General features: G+C 38.0%; 1 protein-coding gene across 1 annotated transcript in view; it reads left to right on the top strand.

Annotated features, from left to right (window-relative positions):
• The window catches only part of VPS13B (vacuolar protein sorting 13 homolog B), a 484,683-nt gene that overhangs the window by 428,799 nt on the left and 28,465 nt on the right, over positions 1–27,419 (top strand). Inside the window, exons 42-54 of the mRNA XM_050892705.1 lie at positions 1,055–1,404; positions 7,502–7,663; positions 17,816–17,971; positions 19,307–19,570; positions 19,725–19,808; positions 19,976–20,151; positions 20,650–20,820; positions 21,487–21,688; positions 22,691–22,879; positions 23,305–23,451; positions 24,561–24,844; positions 26,404–26,531; positions 27,204–27,403. Coding sequence (XP_050748662.1) covers positions 1,055–1,404; positions 7,502–7,663; positions 17,816–17,971; positions 19,307–19,570; positions 19,725–19,808; positions 19,976–20,151; positions 20,650–20,820; positions 21,487–21,688; positions 22,691–22,879; positions 23,305–23,451; positions 24,561–24,844; positions 26,404–26,531; positions 27,204–27,403 — 2,513 coding nt within the window. The remainder of the gene's footprint in view (positions 1–1,054; positions 1,405–7,501; positions 7,664–17,815; positions 17,972–19,306; positions 19,571–19,724; positions 19,809–19,975; positions 20,152–20,649; positions 20,821–21,486; positions 21,689–22,690; positions 22,880–23,304; positions 23,452–24,560; positions 24,845–26,403; positions 26,532–27,203; positions 27,404–27,419) is intronic.

Below are 27,419 nucleotides of genomic sequence, written 5' to 3'. Positions count from 1 at the left end.
AGTACATAATCTTCCTTGCTATTGCACTCCAATTCCATCTTTAAAATTACACGTACTGGAAAAAGCAAAAAACAGATTAAAATCAAACCCAGCTGTTTCATTTTTCAACAGCAACTGCATTTATGCTGATGCTGCTGTTGTTCTTGTTATAGCACCTAAAGGCCTTAAGTTTTGGGGCTCCGTTGTGCTAAGTTACACGCAAAGGGAGCACAAAACTTACTGTATCCATTATGCTTTTGTAGACTAGGGCTTGATCCTGGAAAGTGATGAGTGTTTTGGTTCCAAATCTGTAGAGCACTTGAGCATATGCTAATATTAAGCATGTGAGTAGTTCCAGCAACATAAATAATACCATCAATGGAAATACTCGCATGCTTAATGTTACACAAGTGGTGTACGTGCCTTGCAGTGTCTGCTGCCACAGTGCTCAGCACTTTGCAGGACTGAGACTTCAGTGAACGCGATAAAATCTTTTTTATGATATATTTCTCATGCTTTAGTCTCGGGATACTGTTTTGTTTAATTTCTGGTATTATGGGGTAATATGTCGCATCTCAGTGGGTTTGTGGTCTTGAACTCTGTAATTGCAGCAATGACAATTTTCGTTGTGGAGCCTGTTAGCCTGCACAGTCATATGTCAGCAAATATTATATTGCTAATTTTTATTGTATTCATAATGTGCTATGTGTAGAATATCATATACATCTACTATAGCAAAAATTCTCACAGAAATATGGTCTCTGCTCCAAATAGATGGCAATCTGAAGTGTATTGTGCAGTGTGTAGATAAAGCAGTTTGGCTGGTTGGTCTATTTACCATGACAAGATTTTGGTTTGCAGATACTTTTTGTTTGCAGCTGCTATTAATTACAGTTCTATTTTACATCTCATAAACAGTGTGAACAGGATTAATTTCAGATTTCAGAAATGTCGAGACTTTTATGAATTTTACTTGTTTTCATCATATGTACAAGCAGTTAAAACACAGTTTACAAAAACATACAGAATGTGGCAATGGTGATGGTCTAATCTTGTTTGTTCTTTTACTTTTCAGCACCACCAAAGTTTCTTCAGCCATTTTTATCTGATAAGAACATGCCATCTGAACTAGAATACATGATAATTTCCTTTGATGAGCCTCATGTATATCTTCGTCAGTGGAGCGATGAGGCGATGTTCCAGGAGATCCAGTTTTCAAGTCAAGCCGACTGTAAACTATTGGAGTGCCGAAACGTGACTATGCAGAGTGTTGTGAAACCTTTCAAAATCTGGGGGCAGATTGCTATTTCCAGGAGCACAGTAGGAAGGCTATTGGACTGCACAATAATGGTGGACCCCATTTTCATCAACTTTGGCCAATATGCACTTCATTCTCTAAATACAGCAATTCAAGCTTGGCAGCAGGTATGCAAATGCAGAGTGAGAAAAAATGTAGCTATTGTGATTAAGTTAATAGCAAATTAGAATACCAACTGCATTCATTAAAAATATTCCAAGATGTAAAAGCTTTAATTTACACTAAAAGTGTTTTCTACTAAGAAACGTTAATTCTGTGATAGCAATGAAAATTAGGAGACAATGAATGCTATATGTAAAGGTAAATGTAGCCAGAACTGCTTGAGTTTCAGTGAAACTACATGGATTTATATCAGAATAATCAGAATCTTGGTCTTGAAATGCATAATATTCTGTTAATTTCTGAAAAGGTGAGTGATGCATGATATGTAAGCACAGCTCAATCTGAGCGGTAGAGCATATTGTTTCCAGCTACTACTTCTATCCTTATTGAAGTTCAACACTAGTTTCACATTACATTCTGTGCAAGCAGCATTAATGGCTGAAGCCAGTCCCAGCGTAAGGAACCTTGCTTCTGCAATGACCCCTTGAAGGCCTGTAATTCCCTTACTCCACTATAGCCTTGAAATCAAATCATTCTCTTCATCTGCCTGAAGACCTATGTGGAGCCTGGGAATTAATTACCTATCATGGCACTACAATAACAAAGCCCCCAAAAAAGGATAAAACATCTGGTTTATATCAAAAAATTCTTTTTTAAGGGCATTCCATGGTTTTCTTGTTGCAAAAGGACATTCATAAAACAAGATCTAGTGTGATTTAAATCTTTACAGCTGGCTCAAATATCAATGTGAACAAAAATCTTTGTAGCTCCAATTTCTGTTTTTTGTCATATTTTGAACAATGCTTTTAATAAAAAACAAACATAGAAAGTATAAGAGAGTCCTTGGTAGGCTGTTTAAACCCAAAATATTTCTGACTTAGTACTAGTCCCTCATCTAAGACATGTGTGGCAACTACTGCAAAATGGCCTTCAGAAAGGTCAGTTTCCTCTTAGGATGGAAAAAAAAAAAATCTCTCAGACATAGCTATACATATAAATAAAATACGGTGCATAAATATTTAAATGTTTTAAACCACATCACAGTGTGAATGACTGACTGACTACTCTGTGCCTTGAAGGAATATTCTGAGTTGAAAAAATGGAATTGTATATTTGATTAAGTAGAGCCATATGTCGCATAGTATATTGCTGACAGGTACATTCTATGAATAGTTGGTACTGATTTATACATGGATTTGGCAATGTTAACATGAGCCACAGGAGGATATACTTCTGTAATTGTTGCTGTAATTTTCTCGTTTCCTCTCATGTCAAGGGTACTTGCCACCATGTTCTGATGTGGTGGGTATCTAGCCCTGAGTATTGGAGATTAAAAACTTGCATTGCTTTGAAATAGGGAGCAGTTAACACACAAGTGGGTTCAAAACAGCTTATTAAATTAATTGTTACCAAGATGTTTTGTATGTGACTTTACCTCCAGATTGGGAGGGTGGCACGCATTGCACAGGGAGGGACTGAATTTCCCAATGATAAGCATTGTTTGATGTTTGCTGTTCACACCAAATACAATATAAATGCTGCCAACTAGAAGCATGAATTTAATAAGCAGGAAAGGTTATTTGAATTCTCCACATATTTTTTTACTGGATTAATATCTGAAACAAGTGATGTTGTAGTCAGTGGACAGACAGATGAAGCGTGAAACAATTTGGCCCTGCACCTTTAGGTCAAGAGTTCAGGATTAACAGAAGCCTCTGTCAGTGTCTTTGTTTCCTAGATATGGACTGATTTTTTTTTTTTTTTTGTTTAAGTAATGATGAACATTTTGAAAGTAGATTAAGCCTAAAAAACACCAGGCATACAACTTGCTTTATACTTCTAAGTCACATGCTGAAAATCTGAGAGGATTAGCACTTTTTAAAAACAGTTTCCCCTTTTGACATATTTCACTGTCTAATCTGAAATCCCTGTTTAAATACAAGCAGTAACAGGCTAATGCACATCTAAATGCAAAGCTAAAGTAATGGTTTTAATAATCAAATAACTGAGCAGGGAACTTCAAGATTGTTATTAGTTTATTTTTATTATTTAATAATAACATACACAGTATCAAGTGAGATAGGAATTGCGTGTCTCCTGTGAATATACATGGCAGGGGGTGTTTGGTTTTTTCCCCTTTATTTGGGCATTTAAGCCTTCACAAATTGTTTTATAGCATTAGTGCTTTGTGATATCTAGAGACACAGGGTCAGCTGAGAAAACAGCTCCCCAGGTATGGTACTAAGGGAGTATTCCTGGGAAAAAACCGATTCTTTTGTGGTCTCACACTGCAAATGTTTTCCTAAACCCCTCAGAAGTTATAAAAGCTCCTGTTTTAAACCTGTTTTAAACCATTAGAACTTCTTTTCCTCAAGGTCCGCATGGTGCTTAACCTTTCTGTTGGCAGTTGCATAAGTTTTCTTAATGAGCTGGGATCAGTCAAAATGACATCTGTGATCACAGTAGTTTCCCCATCTTTCTACCAAAAGCACAAAGAACAAAGGAAAAGGGTATAGAAAATTTGCATGTAGCTTGAATTTAACTGTCTAGCTGATAATGTCAGGATACTGCCATGAGAAGGAAGTTTAAACAATCAGTAGGAAAATGTTCTTTTCTCTTAGAGGAACTTTGAGGAAGATTAGAAATTGCTAAAGACTTTCTGTCCAAAAACCATTACTAGGTATGAGAGAGAGAGAGAGTGTGTGTGTATGTGTGTACGTGAGAGAGAGAGTGAGTGTGTGTACAGGGGGAGGAGAGAGAAGGCTTGCACAGGTCTTCAGTAGCTTGTGAAGTACACAGAAAATAACTTTGTGCATATAAAGAGGCCTAGGCTTTTATGGGTTTTTTTTCCAGATCCAGAAATGCTTTGAAATAGCTGTGAGCTGAGATGTGAGCAGAAAGTCCTGGGACGAGGAAAGCCCAGTGACTAGTATTATGTGGGATGTTTTTCCCCTCTCTGAATAGAATTCACAAAATATTTGAAAGCCCAATAAAGGAGAGACACTTTCCAGGCCTCTCTGAGAGAAAAGAACAGCTGAAAAATGATCTAAAGAAGGGCAGGAAGTTGTCCCCCAGGAACTGACCCTAATCTGTATCTGATTCAGGCTGTTGATCTTTTGCTGATTCTTTTGATTTGCTGTTTTAATTCAGAGAGGGAATTTTTTTCCTAATCCACACTTAGGTGTTTTCAGCTCCTGGAGTCATCATTCAGCCCTTCAGCATCAATGCCACACAAATGGCCCAGTTCTATTTGTTTTCATTATGTCTGGTTTCTCTACACTCTCTTTTATCTTTTTTTTTTTTTTTTTTTTGTCCCTTTCTGCTTACCCTAGAAGCTTCTACTGTCAGACTTCAGCAGCGGATTTGGGATCCAGTTCCCTGTGATGGGTGCAGGGAGCTGCTGCAGCTCCCTTGGGTCCAAGAAGCATGGGTGGTACTCTGTCTGGGAAAAATCTCCTGCATTTACTGCAAGGAGAATAAGAGCTGCCTAGAACCCTGCCTGTACAGTGCGTAGTTGCCATACTGAGCTAAAGCATCCCCAAGCGTCCTTGATGATCCTTTAGTCAGCTGTTATTATCAAGACTTGAGGCATCAGTAGCTCTCTCTTAAGCCTGGCAGCATGGAGCAACACCTTGTTATGCAAATCTTGGTATTTCCGTGGTCAAAACTTTGGAACCGTTACAAAATTCAGCTTAAAATACCTCTTTTGCTTAACTTCAAGAAGCGTTGCTGTTAAAAGCAGTGGATTCTAGAAGCAAAGCTAGCATTTAAGACTAATGATTAATGGCAGTCATTCATCAGCACCAAAATGTGTGCAAGTCTATTAACAATCCCTGATGGGATAACATTCCCCCAGTACAATTTAGGAGTTCTGTGCATGCCAAAAACTTGCTAGATTCTCTTTTCCCTCCGGAAAATGCAAGAACCTACAGTTTGTGTTAACTTACTTGAAACTAAGTTAGTTAGTCAGGTAAAAAGAAGGAAGTTCATCATCTTCTGGTGTTGTTCTTCCAGTCTCTACGTAATCAGCAAGAAAATGTATTGGAGTAAAAAATAAATTTCTTAAATTCCCCTGGGGTTATATCTAGGTTTGACTATAACAACATGCTAAGCTCTGTGGATAGTAAATCCTCCCTTTTAAAAAGAACATTTTGCAAAGCTGTAACAGGAAAATATATATATCTTTGTGGTAGACTTATGGGTATGTGGGTATGGCAGCCTGACAGTAAAAAGTCATAGATCCACCACTAGAAAATGCCAAAATAAACTCTGCACTCTGAAGTGGCACTGTAAATGTTAGCCTTTAGCGTACCCAGATCTGCTACTGAATGCAATACAGACATAGTACTCTGTAATGAGTTTTACTGCTTTGAAAAAGTGAGATTTTGGTTATGCTCGCCTGGCTCTTGTTTCACAGAAGATACCTGATCTTCTGCAGAAGAATTCATGAGATTTAGAGAGAAGCTTTAATCTAAATATTCTCATGCTTCAATACTCCCAAGGTGAATAACTTTTTGCACAAACGCTCCCAGCCAACCACTCTGACATTCAGTCACAAAAGAAATCGCAACCTGCCTGTAGATGTGCACCTTAGGTTCTTCTGAAGGTAATAACAGTAGTGAATATGCATTCAAGGATGCTAAATTGGACATACCTTGCACACTTCACTTTTCAGAAAATCTGTTCCGCGTGTATCACCCAGCAATGTGCTACAAGCAATGTGCCAAACTGTTTTTCATGGATTACTAAGGATCCATAGGGATCTATGAGGAAATATTTTTCTCTCTCTCTTGTTTGATCTCTGAATTTCTGCAGGCTTCCAGGCACATTGTTATCAAAGAACTAGAGACCCATATGATCATAGACAGAGGAGGTGCTAGCTTCATTATCTCCATTTAAAAGGTCCACTGAGAGAGCAAGGAGGGGAAACAGAATCAGCTCTCAAAGACCATGGAGGTCCCATAAGTTAGAGAAAACGTCATGGGAAGAAAGGATGAGAAAAGAGCAGCTGGGCTATATTGTGGAGAGAAGGGAACCAACCAACAATAAAGTATTGTCAAAAGTGTGTGCTAGGAAAGATGGGTCAAAAAGAGGTAACAAAAAGCATGAGAAGATGAATTGTGTGTGTTATATCCATTAAATTGCATGAAGACTATCCAAATGTTGCTTTCTTGGAGTAATTGTTATGGTTGCTAGATAGTTGCTTGTAAGTGGAAGGTGCCAGCCCAGTAGTGACTAGGACAGAAATACATGAGAGATGATCTCCAAATCAAATTGTCAGTCACACTTTGACCTCTCCTGTGTAGGGGATTATAGTTCGTGCCTTCAGGGCTGGAAGACCTGTAGCTCTGGTAATTTTTATGACTATCATGTAGTCTCATTGTGTCAACAGAGTGACAAGGAGCCAGATGAAAAGCAGAAAGAGAGGGATGGAAGGATGCTGCAGGCAGAAGAAAAAGTATTGTAAAATCTAAAATACTTTTAAAACCCGTGATAGTTTTTGATTTTTCCTATTAGACTGTCAAATTGCATGATGCATTTTCAAACTAGCCTCGTGGAGCTGTGAAAATACTCTCCCCATGTCTCCTGCTTTTTCTTTAGTTATTTTTTAAGTGTTGTGGTATCAGGGGGGAGAGAGTCTTCTGCTGCTGACCCACAGCAATATTTCAAAGTAGAAGCAGCAGCTGGGGAAGAAGTGCAGCCTGTTGGCCTGAGAGATCAGTTGTCAAGCATGGAGAAACCTCTTCGTGCCTCTCTGCTCAGCCTGGAGCGCCTCATCTGCCCTATGTGACATGCCATTTCCCGCTGAATTTAATTTCGTTGAAGTCTTTTACATAAGTTAGGAAATCTAGTTTTTATTGTAGTTTTAAATGTTTAAGATTTGCATTACAGAAACATAAAGTAAAGTATGTTAAGTCTTAGGATATATTTTGTCAACCCAAACACTAGTTTTTGCAGAGAGTAGAGTACTATGAGACCAAAGCTAATGGCAAGAGATCTTGAAGCATTTCTGTGTTGTAACAGTCGCCACTGGGCAGACAGCTGCCAAATGTCTTGCAATTAATCTGATGCTTACTGGCTTTCATATCCCTTTCCTTTCAGAACCAATGCCCTGAAGCGGAGGAGTTGGTCTTCAGCCATTTTGTGATCTGTAATGACACACAAGAGACACTGCGGTTTGGCCAGGTGGATACTGATGAAAATATTTTGCTGGCTAGTCTCCACAGTCACCAGTACAGCTGGCGCTCTCACAAGTCCCCACAGGTATGTCAGAAACAGCCCTTCGCATGCAGCAATTGCTGAAGCTGACTGGTGGCTTTATGCATTGATTCTTCGGTTTTCTGTATGGTCTCGACTATCTCTAATGCTCCAGTTCCTTCAGGAGTCACATGCTGGGGCTGCATCAGAGAGAAAAGGTAAACAAAGAGTGAGGAAAGCCAGAAGTGTTTAGAAGTTACTCGAGGGTGGAACTGGATGTGCACAACCGCTTTTTGTAAAACTGAGCGCTTGTGGAAACTGAAGCTTCTGAAAAAAAGCAAGAGAAGATCGCTTGCCAGGTTTTTATAACTAAGTGATCAGTGTCTGTTTTCTGTGATGTACATTAGAGGTTTGGGGAATTTTTTTAATGAATTGTTTTTACCAGAAGCATCTGTTCACTGAAATTGTTTGCAGAACAGGGTCAAACTGGACAAATCTCTCAACTCGGCATGCGCTTGCATTAGAAAAGATTTGAAATTGTCAGAAACACCCCACTTATATAGTTTAAATAATGCAGTTTCTGTTTCTCGGGGTTTTTTTTAAGGATAAACACTGAGAATGAAATAAAATATTTTAAAATTATCAACAGGAAATACTTCAATGAAACCATGTTGTTGGTTTTCTTGAGTGGTGGTGATAAATGGACTTTTCATCTTGATTCAAGACAGGGCAAGAATTTAAAGAAAAGTGTTTATGAGACAGCAAAGCCATTTCTTCTCTCTTTTTAATATATACCCAGCTCCTGCAGAGTGGGAGACTAGAGACCTGTGCCACCTCACTTGCTGAGCAGCAGTCCTGTGCTGAAGAGTTACTAAAATTTTTACAGATCCTAGGAGAAGCGTAGTGGATGGGAGTTCCTAACTCCTCTAGAGCCCTGGAAAATACCAGCCTTAGCATGTGAGAAAGAAGGTGAAATTTGGATGGTTATTCTAAACAGGAGCCATGCCCACTGTCACTGCTGACAAGTTTCAAGTTTCACTGGGAAGCAGAGATGGCAAATTTACTGTGTTTTTCATTCATATGTCAGTTGGTGGATATGCAAAACTACTGAATTTTACATGAATGTGGTAATCTGTGCAGAGCAAATTCAGCCAGAGTAAACAGTTGCAGTTGACACTGAAGTCAAGGTGTAAGTTAAGAGGAAGGCAGGTTAATAAAGGACCGTCTCACCCCAGAAACAGAGGAGGTGTTATAAACGGTGTGCGCCGGTGTGATAGCGCACAGAGGGGGACCTTTGGAGACTTAGAGATACTGGAGTACTGCACATCTGTCCTGGTTTCGGCTGGGATAGAGTTAATTCGCTTTTTAGTAGCTGGTACAGTGCTGTGTTTTGGATTTAGTGTGAGAACAATGTTGATAACACGCTGATGTTTTAGTTGTTGCTAAGTAGCGCTTATCCTAAGCCAAGGACTTTTCAGTTTCCCATGCTCTGCCAGCAACCAGGTGTGCAAGAAGCTGGGAGGGAGCAGAGCCGGGGCAGCTGACCCGAACTAGCCAAAGGGGTATTCCATACCATGGAACGTCATGCCCAGTATATAAACAGGGGGGAGTTGGCTGGGAGGGGCGCATCACGGCTCTGGCATCGGTCAGCGGGTGGTGAGCAATTGCATTGTGCATCACTTGTCTTTTCTTGGGTGTGGTTTTTTTTTTTGTTATATTCCTTTTCATTACAATTATTATTATTATTATATTTTATTATTCTTAGTTAGTAGTCTATTTTATTTTACTTTAGTTATTAAACTGTTCTTATGTCAACCCACAAGTTTTACCTTTTTTTCCTCCTCCCCATCCCACTGGGAGCAGGGAGGGCGAAGCAGCTGCGTGGTGCTTAGTTGCTGGCTGGGGTTAAACCACGGCAACATCCCTCGTCACGTTTTCAAAAAGGACATATGTTTTCTCATACAAGCAAAACGCCTGTGATGCCTCAGCCCAGGGTGAGCAATGCAAATGGGTGACTGTGCTCTGTGCAATTGGGGAAGTGTCAGATTGCGTGACAGGATCCCCACTCATCAGGAGACAGTACTTGCACTTGGGTTATGCTTGACATAACTCCCTCCAGTTGTGTGAGGGAGAAAGAACAACCAGGCTTATAGAAAGGTAGCTAAATGTGACCTATATTTCATAACCAATTATCACTTGCTTTTGTAGCAACCACCCAAAAAGTCGTTTAAACCTTTTCATAAACACATGGAAAGAGAAGGAAATGTTTAAAACAATTATAAATAAAACCAGAACTAAGTAAGGCTTTCCTCTTAACAATTTTTCTTATCCGTTTTCTGGTTATTTATATAAAACTATTCAGTTGGGAGAATCCTCTTTTCAACCGGCATTCTAGATAATTCTACTAATGGTGTAGTTCTGATTATGGTGTATTTCTAATAGTGGTGTACTTCCAATAATGGTTCAAACTGGAAAGATTTTTGAAAATTATTATCTCAAGCAAAGTGAAAAGTAGAAGAGTTAAAATTGCAGCTTGTTACTGATACTTTCTGTCAGTTGCAGCCGAGCTGCTGAAGACCACCAGCACAACATATGGCATTAGCCATCCAACACCTGGAGAACTTTAATATTAAAACATTGATGTTTAGCTTGTCCTTTCAGTCACAGACTTGAGCAGTGCAAAACATTCCATTTTCATGGCTGCTATGTAAGTTTCTTATTAAATGAAAAATAAAAGTACAGGATGAAAGGTGGAAAAGTCCAGCAGAAAACCAAATCACACATTAGGGAGTGGGTGAGGTTGACAGTAGGAACTTCAGGTTCATTTTTCATATATCCATTCTTCAGCTGAAAGTTGGTGATGTCAAAGGCTTTCCCCATTCTGTTTTGCTCTGATCAGATTCAGATTCACTGAAGAATTGGGCTGATAAACAGTCAGGAGTGTCATGTTGGATTCCCATGTCCCAGGAGATGGCAAAGCTAACAGCCCACTCCTCCTGACTCAACCATATTGCTGGCCAGCAGGCTCTTCTAGTAGGGGGGCTATACCTCCCTTGTCCCAGCCCTTGGAATAACTTCAAGAATATTTCTGCTCTTTTAACATTTTTCAACAGCCATCTCTTGCTGGGAAATTTGGAGACTAAAAAATAGCACTGAGGTAATTTCACTGAAAATATATGGAAGCACAGGCTTTCCACACACTGTTGAGACAAAAGCAAATTTTCTTTACAAAGGTCAGAGAATCTTGGCATCCATCTATCCGCTTTGTTCATTTGGTTAATGCTAAATATGAATCACTGTAAATTTAGCATGCTTCAGAATGGCAGTTCATCTGAACAGTCTAAACAGCACGGTCCTTTGTCATTTTAGATCATACGAAATAAGTTTGTTTAAATGTTATTAGAAATGTTGTTGTGTAAATTTTTTCAATGATTAATACAAATCCTTGAAATGAAAACGACGACTCAATTAAGACATCAGGTTGTCCCTATTATGCTATGGCACTTTTCTAATTGTTTCCATGCAAAACTATCTAACAGCTTATTATCCAAAGGTCAGAATAATGCCCAAGCATGGACAAACCCGCCGAGTGTCATATTCACGGTATGCTAGATGACTTCATAGTTATGAAATTATTTCATTTCTCATGATAATTCCTGACTTGCCAAGTTAGTGAATTTTAAGAACTGAGAGCAGATTGTAAGATAAGTGTGAAATAATCCATACTTCTGGAGTCAGGGACTTCCCTCCAGGCATTAGTTCATACTTGACTTACTTGACTTACTCTTGGGGATAAAATGAGTTAGGACAAGGTCTTAGATACCACATTCTCTTACTGGGAAAGAAAACCAACTTGCACAACTTCGGCTGGCTCATGTTTCTTGTTACACAGGCACTAAGAAGCAGCGGTTGCCATGAAATACTTTATTTAACCTCTGCAAAATGTTTTTTTAGTATGGCAAGGCAGTTCAGTTAAATGAAAATAAATAGTTTTAAAAGGATTGTATTTCTTTTACATTCACATCAATAAAATTCTCCATTTTTCTTTTGCTAATTAAGCATAGTGAGAGATGCAGTAATTGCCCATTTGAATTATTTAACAGAATTAAATATATATACCTAAAATAAGTTATTTTTGTAGTAGTAGATACATAATGCTTTATTTATGTTTAGAATTAATTTTAATATTAATGAAGCTACTATAGGCTATAATTAAAAATTGTTCAACTTTTTCATGTTACGAAAACAGCTATAGTACACCAAGGAGTTGGATTTATCAGCTATTGACGGTGTCCCTCCAACTGTTTGGCTTAACTTAAAGCTCCTTCCTTCCTTCATTTTTTCCCAGCCCGGATCTTCTACATTTCAGGGAACCTAACCTTTCCCTTTTAACTTTCACTCTGATTCCTGCAAGTCTCGCTAGTTTGGCTAATATTTCAGTAATAAGTCTGAGGTCCGATGCTCGCTCTTGTACTCCACTCCGTCCCCCATGTTTTCCTCAGATTTCATGAGTTTTTGACCTTCCTTAGGGATAAGACACCCCCAACTGTATAGTCCCTTTCAGAGTCGGGGTAAGTCCAAAACTGGTGATATTTGAGGCTTTAAGCAATTCTAGCAAAAGTAGCCAGACTTTGTGAGTTCCTTTTGCAGATTTTAATGAAAGTTAGAGGTCTGTTAGATATCATTAAAAGGGAAGAGAAGCTACATCACTCCTATGCTTGACAGACAACACTGGCTTCTACATTATTATTGGATTCAGTCTGCACTCCTTATCTTGATCTTCAAGTTGCTTTGTGGCATGGGCCCCAGTTATGTCAAAAGTCATGTTTGTCTCCAAGACAGCTGTGGGTTTTAGGAGAAGAACTGGAGCATGTGATACATAGGGTGAAACTCTGAAGTTAGAAGAGATCAGATCTTCCTAGCAATTTACTCAGAGTTAAGGAATTCTGTCTTGCAAGACAGTAGGCAGTCAGAGGGTCCCACTAGGGATCACAGCAAATGTAAAAATCAGCTATTCATGTGAAAGTCCCCTGAATGTATTCTGCAGAGATTGTTTGCTTGCGAATAAACAGCAAAAATCTTCTATAACATGCTAGTTATTAGTTGTTTTCCCCACGCTCAAACTTAAGCAGAGTCCTCTGAAGAAGCAAAGAATAGTGGATCTAAATTCATTATTTTGCTTTCTATGCAAAACATAATGTTGCATAGGGGAGGTCTGCATTTAAGGTAGGAACTCCCAAACCTTTCTCCAGAGTCTTCTCCCAGGGTTATAACAGCCCATTTTCACTTTTCACTGTCCTTAATTCGAAGCAGCAGGTGTAGTGAGTAAAAATCAGTTCCGATGTTGATTTGGGCAATGACGTCAATGAGAATATGGCCAAGTTACTAGTTATAAACAAAACAGATTTATTTCTTATCAAAGTAGGTAAATATGCCTGAAATAGCTCTGTGCCACTTTATTGCTACTTATGTAGAATTTGAGGGAAAAGATATCTATCACTTGCTTTTCTGTTCTTCTGAACGTATACTTATAAATTCTTGAATAGATATTAGTAGTGGTTATTATATTAGTAATTCCTTCACTGGAACCCATTTAAAGTTTTTCTTCTTTTATTTTAAATAGTGTAGCTGCAAAGCGCAACTTCTAGAATTTTATAAACAAAATTTTTAAAGGCAGTTGTAGATTTGGAAATAGCTTTAAGAACCTCCTCCTCGTTCTCCTACAAAAAAAGACTGAAGCCAAATTTTAATTTATGTTGCATCTCCAGCAGGATCATAATTCATTGTTATTTATATCCAAGTTGCCATTCTTTCAGGTGTTGGGTTATATAAAGTGTAAGATGATATACAGTGCCCTGTGGGTTCAAACTTAGAAACTGTGACTTATACATTGGTTATTATTGGGATATTTTCCTGTTTTATTGTTCAGGGATGTTACAGATTCTCTGCACAACCTTTTGTACCTTACATAATCCTCCCCAGGTCATTTACAGAACAACATCAGGCAAAAAAAAAAGTTTTATGTTATTTTACGCTGTTCAAGTAGTGAGAAATTTATTGTTGCTTTCCTTTGGGGTCCTGCATTCGAAATCAATGGTTATACTATATTCTATGTAATTGACTTTCTAGATAATAACTGGGGCAGATAAGGATTGTTATTATCTATGAATCACATGAACCCTCATAATTTGATTACTGTTCCTTAACCAAAAGACTCTTCTTTTCCACAACGTGTAGAGCTAGTTTGTACCAGCAAGGTTCAGGCCTGCTTTGCAGGTTGTGTTGAGGCTCGCAACAGCTCCAGGAGCCCCCAAGGGTCAGAGTTTATCTGCCGAGTGTGACTTTTTTCCTACTAGCCAGCATGGGGGTGATGGAAATTGCTTTCTCCCATGCTCCGTACTGGCCTTCTGTCTTACAAGGGCTGATGGCATAGAACTGGTCGGATCTCCCAGGTCCCATGAGAAAATGAAGCCAAACTGAAATTCAAACTGTTTTGGTGGCTGCTGCAGCTGAAAATGTGCGGAATGAACATTTCATTCACTGTTTTCCCAAATACTAATTGGTTTTATCGTTGTAAGTCCTAATCCTGGTCAAGGGCCACCTTGTATCCTGAAAACAGAACCAAAAAATACCGATCACCCTTCTCCTTTAATTTTTCAATTAAAAATTGCTTTAGCTTCAAGTCTTAGAATTCAACTCCCATCTCCAGGTCTCCATTTCCTCCGTGCTGCTGCATCATCACAGCTTGTGTTTTACTATCTCGTATTTTTTAAAATAACCAACTGCTTCCACACCATTAACCAGGTCCTCCCTTGATTCCTCCCAGTCTCTCGGAGTTGAGAGCAATAACCCTTATTCTTCCCAAAAAGCATTTTCTAGTTTCACCTAGAAGACAGATACAATCTAGGTGATCAGTGAAGACAGTGAAACAAAGTTAACCTTGGTGGATCTACAAGCAAAGTAGAAATCAGATTTGTATCACTAGGCATTTTGAGGGCACAAGCTTTAAGTTACTTACACAGCTGGAAAATACTGCCTTTTCTGGACAGGCTCCATTCTTAGTCTCATTTTTAATCCCCCACTTTAGTCTTCATGCCTTGTCATATGACACTTAGCTTTATTTACTCAGATCGTATCCTTCACTCACACATCTAGCTGAAAACCTAAGTAAATTTTGAGGAGTACATAGAAACATTCTGTGAAGAGACGTGATAAAGAATACAGCTTTTCTAGCCATTTGCTCCAGTAGGAGCAGCTTCATCTTAGTCTACCTCCCTGAAGGCAATTTCTTTCCCTTTCAAAACAGAAATCCATAATGGCTCAGAATTACAAATCCAAACCCCAGCAAAGTCTAGTCAAAACAAAAAACTCTATGTTATCTGTTGATATGTTTCCATAACAGAAAATGCAGAAATCAAATGGTTACACAAATGAGTGCCTATCTTCACATATACAATAGGTAGTCTGTTTTACATTCTCTCTAAGCTATAAATTGCCACTTATCACTGAATTATATTTGTTAGAGTGCTTTTGAAGTCCACTGAATATTTTTTGTATCATTTTGCAATGACTTCTTTTTTCTCCTAATATATGTACCATACTTAGCTATACTTGTTGAACATTTTTTAAGGAGAGTGTCTAATAAATACTTAGAATTTACTTAAAGCTTGATAAATGAAAGGGAGTTACATGGCAATTACCATGAATCTGTAGCATTAGGTCAGTTTTATAACATTAGAGCTCTACTTTGTTGAGTATCTAACACCATCTATTATGACGTCTTCTGCTAAAATAATGTTAACACTTGATTACTTAATTTTCTAAAATTACTTCAATTTTTATTTCCTGCCATATATCTCTGTATCACTTAGTGTCATTTACTAATTACTTCTAGCCACGTTTTCCAGAAATCTCACATTTAAATAACTGATTCACCCAGAGATCCCTTTGCGTTTTCATGGAATGCAGTTTCTTGGCTCAAAAGTAAACTTACGCAGTACGCAATTCTTATCTTGTTATGTCATTAATACATATATATTAGATATCTTTAAAATAACTTATGAAGGCTGTTCCCTTTGTATGTAGCATTTACCAGTATACAAATAGTACGTTTATAAAATAAGAAATTGCCAATATATGATAATAGCTCTTTTTTATTTTTCTTTCTGAACCGTGAAGTTAAATGCAGACTAATCGTTGTGCTACAAAGAAAATTAGTAAGGCAGCATTTGGGAGCTAATGACTGCTCAGGGAAAGCTGACAGCGTGTTCCTTGGGAACATTCAACTCATGAGCAAAGCTGTTTATACAGGATGGGAGACATCCTAATGTTGGAGCTACATACAATTACTAATCATCAATTATGGCATTTGTATGACATCTATCTTTGGAGCGCGCCGTATTTTGTGTGCCTTCTAGCTGAGACTGACCACTTAGTACCTTTTCTCATTATTTGGCTGTCATTTCCAGCTACCAGTCTCTCCAAAGTAAACAGTTTTCTTGTTTCTCTTAGTTTTCATATGTGATGAGATTTATTCCCAGCTGCCTCTGTAAGAAATTGAACTGATGCCAGCCACTGCAGTTGGACTTTTTTGTTTTGTTTTGTTTTTCCTTTTCTGTAACTGATACTTAAGAATCAAAGTGACATGTTTGTTTATGAGTTTGAGTGTCCTAGTGCACAGCTTCCCTGAACATATTCTTGAATATAAAGCTGTGCCCACGCATGTGCACATCCAGATACATGCCCATGTGCACACTGGCACATATTAGCCTTTGTGCTTCCAGTGTAAAACTAATTTGAATCTGAATGCAACAGTCATCACTCTTGCAAATTCAAAAGCCACCCACTGAATGGATGTTATTGTTCTGTGTGTAACTTGTGCTGAGGATACCACAAATTGCAAACAGGCTACTGACTTGTAATATCTTTGAAAGTTGTTGCTGCGGTTGTTTCTTAAAACAATGAAAAGAACCCAACGTCCAGCCATTCACTAAGCCCAACTGGCCAGACCTATGGCCAGTGCTATCTCTTTTTGGAAACAAATCATGGGAGAACGTAATATTTACAAGTTTCAATTTTTGCTTGCGTAAATAATCAAACTTTGGGCCTGATCCTGTTCTCAATTACTTAAATTAATTAATGACAGATGTCCAAAATCAGAGTGAAATTCAACCCTCAAGAGAGAATTCCCACAAGGCCTTTATATAACTGTTTTAAAGGACTTAAGTGATGCTTAGGCTCTGTGCTGGCCCTCTGCAAAGAATAAATTTTACCCAGAATGCTTATTGCTTTGATCCCTTATATATAACTCACATTCTTAAGTTTGCACAGCCACAAAAGATCTATACAGAGCTAAATTGCCAGATCTTCAGCTGGCGTAAATTTATGTAACTTCATTGACCTACATGGAACAGTACCAATTTTCACTACTCTGGCTTAAAGAATCTCCATGGGATAGAGGTAAGTGCGTATGGTGGGTAAATGGATGAAAGGCTCTTCAAATGATGAAAGACTGTATTGCTCTGGAAGTGATTTAAGTTAAACTGGAAAAAAGCCACTCCTTTTCCGGAATAAATCACACAGGGAGTATAATTATGCAGTTAAATTTCTTCTCATGCAGTCAAGCTTGAACTTGCCACCACATTTGTGTAAGAAATGAAATGTTTCCCATCTCTCGGCAATATGCTAACTTCTACATTTAACACACATATATATGTGAGCTATACAAGTATACATACAAATAGATTTGCATCCTTCTTTATTTTGAAAGGAAGGGTATTTGTAATTTTCTGTCTTATTCTGAAAGCTAAAAATCTGGCCTGGACCTGCGTTCCATATCACCTTGCTGGTAATAAAGAGGGTGGATTTCTAGAACAATTTCAAGGGCAGTAAAGAAAATCTCTTATTTCCTGTTTTATGCTCTCTAGTCTACATAACTTTTTTTTCTGAACAGTTGTGTGCTGGATTTTTACCATCCTAAATACACTGTTAAAGCAGGTAATTTATAGAAATGCATGATGCAGAGCCATCTTACGGTATTGTTGATTCTTCTGTTTGTATCTGAAATCACAGAATGAGCGGACCATTCAGAGAACTGGTGTGCTTAGCATTGCTGAGTTGTAAAACCAAGAATATTTTTCTGTCATGGGAATTCCTATCCTACTGCAAGGCGCTTTTTTTCCCAGTTATATATTGAAGTAGTAATTGCTTTTTTTCCAGCTGTTACACATCTGTATTGAAGGCTGGGGAAACTGGCGGTGGTCTGAACCATTCAGTGTGGACAACACAGGGACCTTTATTCGTACCATTCAGTACAAGGGCCGGACAGCATCGCTTATTATCAAGGTTCAGCAGCTCAGTGGAGTGCAAAAGCAAGTAAGTGTTTGATCCAGTTTGGAAAAAATAACATGAGTAGTTGAAACTGTTATCTATTCACGAATTAGTCACCTTATTATTTATTCTCTCCTACTGGCATCTGCAAAAAAACAAGTATAACAGGGCATTTTCGGGATTTTTTACAACTCTTTTCTTCACTTTGGTATGGATCTTACCATTTAAAAACTCAATTACCGCCACACACTTTACATGTTCCAGTAAACATCCCTTTGCATGGTTTGTAAGTTCTGACAGTGCTAAGTTACACAATCTCTTGCATGTTTTAAGCTCTTGAGAAGCAGAATTTTTTTTTTTTTTTTGAAGAAACTGTTCATATCTTATTCTGGGTTGTAATTCAGGCCTTTGTATTGTTAAAAGAGAAAGAAGTAATAACCAAATTAATATTTGAAAATGGGCTGCTGTGCAGTAACTTTTCACATACTATCTTTGTAAAGAGATCTGTAATAATGCTGCAGTCATTCTGCCTGCATTGGCAGAAGCCAGAGCATGTGGTGGACGTAACGTGTTCAGCTCATGGATATGGCAGAGCCCCTTATGTTGCGGAACAGAAATACAGCTGATCAGACAAGAACAGTGCCTGGTGTCACTGAAAGCCCTGCTGAGATTTTGCTTGGTAGGTTGTAGCTATGGTGTGCGCCCTCATTAATGAAAAGCAAATGAAGATGGTTGTAGCAGGGATACACATGGAATCCTGTTCCTCAGTATAGCTTAGAAAAAGTCGGATATATGTTCTATGATAAGTAATTCAGGTGTGATGGACAGCAACAACTCTGAGTCTAATTTGGTCATTTTCTAGGTGGGTGCACTTAAATACAGAAATATGGTGCAGCCATTTAATAGGATTATAAACTTTAAAACAGCAAACATACTGAAAGGTCTGGATTGCTGGATTGTGATGAGAATGTGAGGTGTCAGCGGAAACCTTTCTTCTGAAGTACATTACTCTGTCTGCTCAGAAAGGGCTCAACATTCAGAGACCATGACAGTACTCTTAAAATCCAAACCAGAGCTATGTCAGCCGTGGGCAGTACTGCTGAGTTCAGTGGGAACGAAAGTGGATATGTTACATGTTTCTTTCAAGCCTGGATACTGCCTTAGCAGTATTTCAAGCGTTTTAATGCCTAGGTTTCTATGAAATTGCACATACATTTGGCCAATAAAAATAATGTTTTACCATTCACTGCCTTCAGCAGTGCTTGGGAAAACCTAAACTAGGGAGATTATTCTTGTACAGGTTTTCACTCTGTAATTCAATTTTGACCTTTCTTTTTCACAATTGCTTATATATGAGCTGCATATTTTTGTGTGTTTTAGATCCTAATCTGTGGAAGACAGATGGTCTGTAGTTACCTTCCCGAAAGTATTGAACTGAAGGTTGTTCAGCATTACATTAGTCAGGATGGACAGGCCGTTGTTAAAGAACACATCAACTGCCTTGCAGCCAAGCAGAAGTTGCCTTCATGTGTCTTAGAAAACAATGAGCTCACTGAGCTGAGTGTGAAAGCTACAGGAGATGAAGACTGGTCCCGAGACGTATGTCTAAGTTCTAAACATACAGAACACAGCACTGTCATTCAGGTATGACTAGAAATAGGTATATGGAATGTAGCATAAAAAATGTCTGGAAGAACTGAGGACTTTGCATTTAGATTTCTATTTGATATGATGAAATGTTGAACATTATCATCCTGAAATAATTTTAGCGTAATGCTGCTGATCTCTCTGCGTACAGGTACCATCTTCAAAGAGTTCAATTACGTATGTGTGGTGCACAATTCTGACTTTGGAGCCCAACTCTCATGTGCAGCAACGATTAGTAAGTACATTTAATGTCTCTGAAATCTATATGTTTATGCCTCACATGTCATATAATAAATTAAGGGCAGAATGACCCACTTTAAAGATTTATTAATAGCTTATTTCAACAGTTGTAATACTGGAATAAAATTAGCCTTAAATTGGTATATTCTTTTCTTTTTGTAGATTGTTTTCAGCCCTCTTTTCATTGTAAGAAGCCATCTTCCAGACCCAATTATCATACATTTAGAGAAAAGAAGTCTGGGGCTGAATGAAACACAAGTGATTCCAGGGAAAGGACAGGAGAAAGCACTGCAAAATATAGAACCTGATCTTACGCACCACCTGACATTTCAAGCCAGGTAAAACACTTGCTTTCCTTGAAAACGGTTCATTTGTATGGAAAAGAAGGAATAATTTACGCTTTAACTTCTGGTGCATTTTTTCAAAGAGTATGGCGTATGCAGAGGAGATACAACAGAACAAGCGTATGTGGCCTGAAATGATATGACAGGAGATACTAAATTTGGTATAACTATACTAAGCACATTGGCATTTGTTTGTTTAAGCAGTCCACGATTTTGTGTTTTGAAAAATAAATTCCTAAATGATCTTGAAATGTTTTTTGAGAATACCGAAGAGTTTCTAGGGTCTCAGACACAAACATCATTACAGTGTCATAACAAATTCATGCATGTCAGTTAATGCTCAGGAACTTGAATATCGTAACTTGATTCATCCGTGATTACCTTGAGTGTTCCTACTGCAGAGTACGCTTGGAAAGCTTCATTAAAGAAAATGTTATTGCTACTAATGCTTGATCTTGTTGTGTAAGTGACTGAATCTGTTTTCAATGACAGGGAGGAAGATGATCCATCAGAGTGCGCAGTCCCTATTTCAACCACGCTAATTAAACAGATAGCGACTAAATCCCATCCAGGTGGCAATGTCAACCAAATACTGCCTGAGTTCTATGGCACCCCTAATCCTCCCCAGCCTGCGTGGCCATATAATAGGAAGGATTCAGACAGGTAATTCTTTGCTAAACCTTCTTCATGGTTGTTGCATTGCCTTTTCAGGTAAAGTGAAATCACGTTCAAGAAGACTATATGTGATCAACATTGAATATGTTTTCAGTAATTACATGGTTCCTGTATGTAAGCTGCAGAATCCGTTGCAGGTGGGAAAAAATTCAGGCCAGCATAGGGGCTGCCCTTGACTACACTGAGAAGATTGCATCAGAAAGGATTAAAAAAATGGAACTGTTTTTTTTTTTATGAATGCACCTTCTTTACTGCAGCTCTAGAGGCTGTTGTTTATTCAGTAGCTGTTTGTTTCAGTACAGAAACGGGGAGTTGCTGTAGGAGGAGTTGCTGAAAAAAAAATGGAAATATGATTTTATGACTACAAAAGTCACAGGTTTAGTTCTGAAGGATAGTGGTAATTCTGTTAAGGCATTTCTTTAACTGACCAAATTTAGGTTGAGCTTATACAGTTAAAAATATGTCTTTATAGCCTACGTGTAACTAGATCTGTCTGACAGCATCTCAGTATGTTCCAGAATGATAAGAGGAGATTGTTTTTCTATTTCAAAACCAGAAAAGTCTTGCAAATTTCTGAAAAAGAGGCTTATCATTTGTAATCTTGAATTCATTATTCCTTTGACTTTATCTTTTTGTTTATTTGTTTTTGAACAGCAATGAACAACTCTCCCAATGGGATAGCCCAATGCGGGTAAAGCTGTCAGTGTGGAAACCGTGTGTTAAAACTCTGCTGATAGAACTCCTGCCCTGGGCTTTGCTTATCAATCAGTCCAAGTGGGACCTCTGGCTGTTTGAAGGAGAGAAGATCATTCTTCAAGTACCTACTGGGAAAGTAATTATACCTCCCAACTTCGAGGTAACTTTGCCATTCACGTTAACAGGCACAGTTCTGCTAAACATCCTGATTCTGAAGAATGGTTATTAATCCAGATGATTCCCACTTTCCAGTCACTGTGTCTGTTAGTCATATGGAGAGGAGTGGAAATGACAATAGAAATTTGCCACACTGACTGAGCCACCGAGTGGTAGCACAACATACTTGATAGCAATGTTTGAAGAACAACATGTCTTAAAGATGCATAGTTAAAAATTGTCTGTAAGACACTGTAGAAAGAAGACCTGCATGCCATCTGATTCAGCAGCCTTCTCTCCTTCCTCCCAATTCAGCCAATGAATCCGCAACGTGGGCATAATGTAGCAGCCCAAGTAAATTGCTATAAAGGCCAAATATAGACTTTGGCCCCTGCTGTGCCGACCTGTCACTTGGGAAGTGTGTTGACCACAGTAGCAAAGCTGACAGCCTGGAAGGAATGTTTGGTTTGAGGATGGTTAAGGTCAAGTTGTTTCACACCTCGTATGCTACCAAGAAAGGTTTGATAATGAGATAGGGTGAATTACAAACGAGGAAGATTCTTTAGGATGTCTGCCTTCCTGAATTCAGAGTTCTGTGTAATGAATCTTCTCACATACCTTAGCTTGGCCATGCGCATGCTTTTTTATTGCAACCCCAATATTCTTTATTTTTGAAAGAATTAAAATAATTTGACACAGCAGCTTGTCAATTCCAATTGGACAATCCAATACTTCCTGTTTATTTTGCCATCTTTTTTTCCCCCCATGTATGTCTGTTAATAAACAAAAGGGTGGCCTATTAACACGTCTCAGTGTAGACTACGATCTCCATTCCACCACGAGGGTCAGTCCCGTATCCATGTTGTAGTTTCATCTATGCTTGTACCACATAGAAAGAATTAGAGGGAGAAAGGGAGGAAAGGAGATTGACTTCATACTGGAAACTACGTTTAACTCTAATAGAAGTGCACTGAATTGTCAACAATCTGTCATTTTTCACTTTCAGGAAGCTTTTCAGGTTGGAATATACTGGGCAAACACTAATACTGTGCACAAATCAGTGGCAATTAAACTGGTTCATAATGTGACCTCCCCGAAATGGAAGGATGCCGATAATAGTGAAGTAGTAACGTTGGACGAAGAAGGTTTTGTTGAAGCTGAAATAAAACTTGGTGCTTTTCCAGCTCATCAAAAGGTTAGAAGAAAAATATCATGACTTATAACTTCATCATTTAAAAACAAAGTCATATAGCAGATGAAAACAATCAAACGTATGCAGTGTGAAAGCTCCTCCCTAATTATGTTAATACATGTAAAACATTATGAGAGTATAAACAATGTATGAAGTATAATTTAAAGAATTAGATCGCCAAAAACATTCTGCCCAACTCATCAAGATAATAAAATATCTCCTGGAAAAATAACTAATGAATTCTCCATCTTGTTTGGAAAACATTGACAGATGCAGCTTCAAAAGTGTGTGATGTGGCTCCAGTTATGAAGTACATGAATATAGACAGGATTTCCACAGTTAAAAAGAAAATGGCAGTTCTGTCACTATATTTCAATACCTTTTGTGGTTTTGTGTGTGACCTCATGGTCATTTTTATTATCTTACAGTTGTGTCAATTCTGCATTTCTTCGATGGTTCGACAAGGTATACAAATTCTACAGATAGAAGATAAGACAACAATAATCAATGATACATCATATCAAATCTATTATAGGCCACAGCTTTCTGTTTCCAAACCCCACTCAGGAGAAGAGGTAAAGCGCTGTGGATACTGCTTTTGTTTGTCATCTGTGGTACATGGGTGTTTAGATTTGTATGGTCTCGACTGCATATGCAGAGCTTGAACAGAAATCTTTAGACATAATAATGATAAAGTATTTTCTATCATTTTAGTTTAAAATACAGAATCCTGGGTAAACTCAACACCAGTAATTAACTGTGATCAGAAATCTGTGCAAAGCAGGAGATTCTTGCACATTGCAGAATTAGTTCTGCCTGTTCTCCATCTGTTCAGGCACTAATGGCCATTTCTGTAAAATAGGCAGTGTAATCCATAGTAGCTGTTGAAATAGTTCTCAGAATTTTTACTGAGTTCGCGTGTAAAAGACATATATTGGCCTGGCAGGCTGAAAACTTTTTGTTATCCTTTTGGGAAGATTCCAGTTATCTGAACAAAGCTGCAGAACTAGAGACGTGCCCGAAGTTTATGTATTTCAGTGAACTGCATCAAATCGTGAATATCAGTTTTCTAATAATCGCACAGTATATTTAAGGACTAGCTTACAGGAACCAAAATGTATGTATGGTCAATATATTTTAATCAACCATTTATACATATTTATTGAAGATTACATTTATAGTAAAATATGTGGAAAGAATTCTCAGGGTTAAACTTGCTAGAGGAGCTGGCAGATAAACAAATTTTTGAAGTTCCCTATTTCTGTATTGTTTTCCTTCTGCATTAGTTTTCTTCACATCAGTATCTACGTTTGTGCATCGCGCATTTTGTGGCAGTCTTACGGGATGGGGAATTGGAAGAATGTTGAGGCTAAAATCCATTCTTAGTTTTGTATCTATAAATGGATTTTCTTCTCACAGTTATGTTACAGTGATGTAACTGTTGCTTTTGGTAGAGTTACGTTGTGCAACTGAGAGTGCACTGTAGATAACTGTGCTCAGTTAACTGCATAAGTATACCTGAAGACAGAATTTGGCCAAATAGCTTTTAATGCAACGGACTTGGTGCAACCTTTAGTTAGTTGCGGTCATTGGCTACTTGAGACTGTTCTGTGCAAGATCAACATGAATAAACTTTCTGCTAGGAGCCAGCATGTCATGCTACCACCATCTTTTTTCTTTCTAGGACTTCCACTCACCAGACAGTACGGTATTCAGCGTCAGTCCAGCCGGGGCACCACCCAGCGAGACGCTGAGCGCTGTGCCCTGCTGGGACCTGATGGCGCACACCAGTCCCTTAACTTCAGGGGCACCTCTTACTGAAAAACGCATGCTGCTGAGTTTCAGTCCAGGCAGCTGCGCTGGGAGCTGGGAGTTGTGGAGCCTACCAGCTGTCATTAAACAGGAGTTTCCTAGACAGAGCGTGGCGGTGCCCACAGGGGTCTGTAGCGAAAGTGGATTTTGTACCAGGTACTGTACGCTGAACAGTCATGAATAATGAACTTTGCTTGATGCTGTAAAGCCTCAGCTAGTAACAAACCATAAGAGATTAATGCAAAAGTCAGAGTAACACATGCCCCCCATATGTAAAGACAAGTCTTACTTTAATTTAAAAATTGTTATCTTTTGATGGTTTTGATGCTTTTATTATAAATGGTTTAATGTTATGACCATGTACAAGTTGTACAATTTTTATAATGTATGGGCTGCTGTTTTTTTACATGCATACAAAATAAGAGCATGAAAAGTTTATATTTGAGATGATGGTCTTTTTTAATTTGTGGGTAACAGCTTAAGAGTTCAAGGACAGTGTGAAATAATACAATACAAAAATTTAGGTTTTGTTTATAAAAGGTGAAAATATATTTTAGTAAGAATAATAAGAGGATAAACAGGAAAAGCGAAAAAGGGATGAAACTATTTTGAGACTACAACAAGGAAAGATTTCCAAGTTTTAAAGCTTGAAATATCCAAATGTGCATTCCACTTACAAACAAATGCATCCAGCTAGTTAAAAATAACAGTCCAATGACTTGTCAGGTGCCCAATGTCAGTTCTCAAACCTGATATCTGAATCTATTCATGCTTATACTGGTATCAACAAGAAACAATCTGCTGAAATTAGAGAAGCTGTATCAGTATGTATTACTAGCCATATGATCTTTCTCTTGCCTGAAGTGCTTGATATCATTCAAACCCTCATACAGTTCCTCTGCAGAGTCTAAGAGGTGTCGTTGTGGATACTAAAGATTCTCACGCAGACTTCAGATTAAAAAAATTGTAATGGGAAGAACAAGGAAACGATTCCTTATAATTCTGAGACAGGCATAGAGGATCTCATGTTCCTAATCAAATTTTCAGGCTGTTTGGATTTTTAAAATCACCATGAGGTGAAGTTTTTTAGAAATAGCCAATAAATTTGCACAAGCAAAAAAAGAATTTGTGTTTATGTGCGAAGACATTTTATGTAGCTAATGAGTAGAACTAAATTAATTTATTTTCATTTTGGAAATTTATGTAGTGATGATCCATAACATTAACATTTGAAAGGGCGATAGCGTTGTGGATCATTCCAGGGGAGCAGTCAGTTACAGATTTATCTATTTGTTAAAAGTATCTTTCATGTGTATCAGAGAAGTATGCCTGCAAATTCTTCTGGAAAATTTTAAAGATTTATGTTGAAAATTTGGGCCTACATTCTCATGTTTTTAATTTAATATAAATCTCTGCTGGCTAGGGCTCTCATCTTGCAAACACACGTGCTCAATTTAACTCATGAGTAGTCTCTATGAAGTGATTTCTTCTCTAATGTTGTTTTTCGTGCTGTTTCCACGTGTTCTTCTGTTTAAATATAATTCTCAGTGGAGATATGTACTTGCCTAAATGTATATAAATATCTGTGGAATTGGAACTTGATCATAAAGAATCTTACAGATGCTAGTTTTGAATGTTTTTAATTGTCCAGAGTAATAATACGTAAAGATTTCATCCAAAACATGCATAATCAAATATATCTGCTTCTGTTTTAGAGCTATAGCACTAACTTATCAAGAGCATCTTGGCGTGACGTACCTAACACTTACAGAAGATCCTAGTCCTCGTATAATTATCCACAATAGGTGCTCCGTTCCATTGCTTGTAAAAGAGAACTTCAAAGGTAGGTCATATGCAGTAATTAGAAACAGTGCACTATTGTAGTGTAACAACAGTAATAATATAATTTACTGTATAATATAATTTACTGTGTAATATAATTTACTGTATAATATAATTTACTGTATCTCCAATACAAAGTTGAGTTCAGTATGTGTTTTGGTTACAACAAGAACTTGATGCCCTCATAAAGGTCTGTCTCAAAGCGAGAGACTCTGGAAGATACTGAAGCCTGGAAGCTATTGGAGCTAATCGTGAGGTCAGGAGTATGAACTTACATGGCTCCAGGCTTTTGGGTCTCCCTGGTTCCAGCTGTCAAGGTGACTCGGCTGTAGGAAACTAGTAGGCAGTGGAGTTTTGTTGACATCAGTTCAATCCCGTGGAACATTTAAATTTCCTCAGATTCGCCAATGTAACACAAAACACATTGTCAAAATTCCAGTTACAGTATGTTAATGTAATGATCAGTGGAACATTATTTATGTAAATCTTAATGACATAAAAAAGAAAAGGAAAAAAACTCGAACACATAAAATTCCAACCAATAGAAAAGTAATGGTTTTATTTATTAGTAATATTTCAGGCGGAAACTTCCTCGTTTGTGTAAGCATAGGTGAGTTTTGATTTAATATGGGTTTTAGAAAGCCCTAACCTTGTATATTTTATAAAATTTCAGATACACCAAAGTTTGAAGTTTATTGTAGAAAGATTCCAGCTGAATGTTCAGTTCATCATGAACTTTACCATCAAGTCTCCAGCTATCCAGACTGCAAAACAAGAGATTTGTTACCCAGCATTCTTCTGAAAGTGATGTCGTCCGATGGATTAGTAAATGAATGGAGTGATTTTGTGGACATCAACAATCAAGGAACACAAGTAAATCATTATAAAC

Source organism: Gymnogyps californianus, chromosome 2 (genome assembly GCF_018139145.2).
Source record: "Gymnogyps californianus isolate 813 chromosome 2, ASM1813914v2, whole genome shotgun sequence".
Lineage (NCBI taxonomy): Eukaryota > Metazoa > Chordata > Aves > Accipitriformes > Cathartidae > Gymnogyps > Gymnogyps californianus.
Note: the sequence above shows the minus strand (reverse complement) of the source record. Positions and strands in the feature narration are given on the sequence as shown.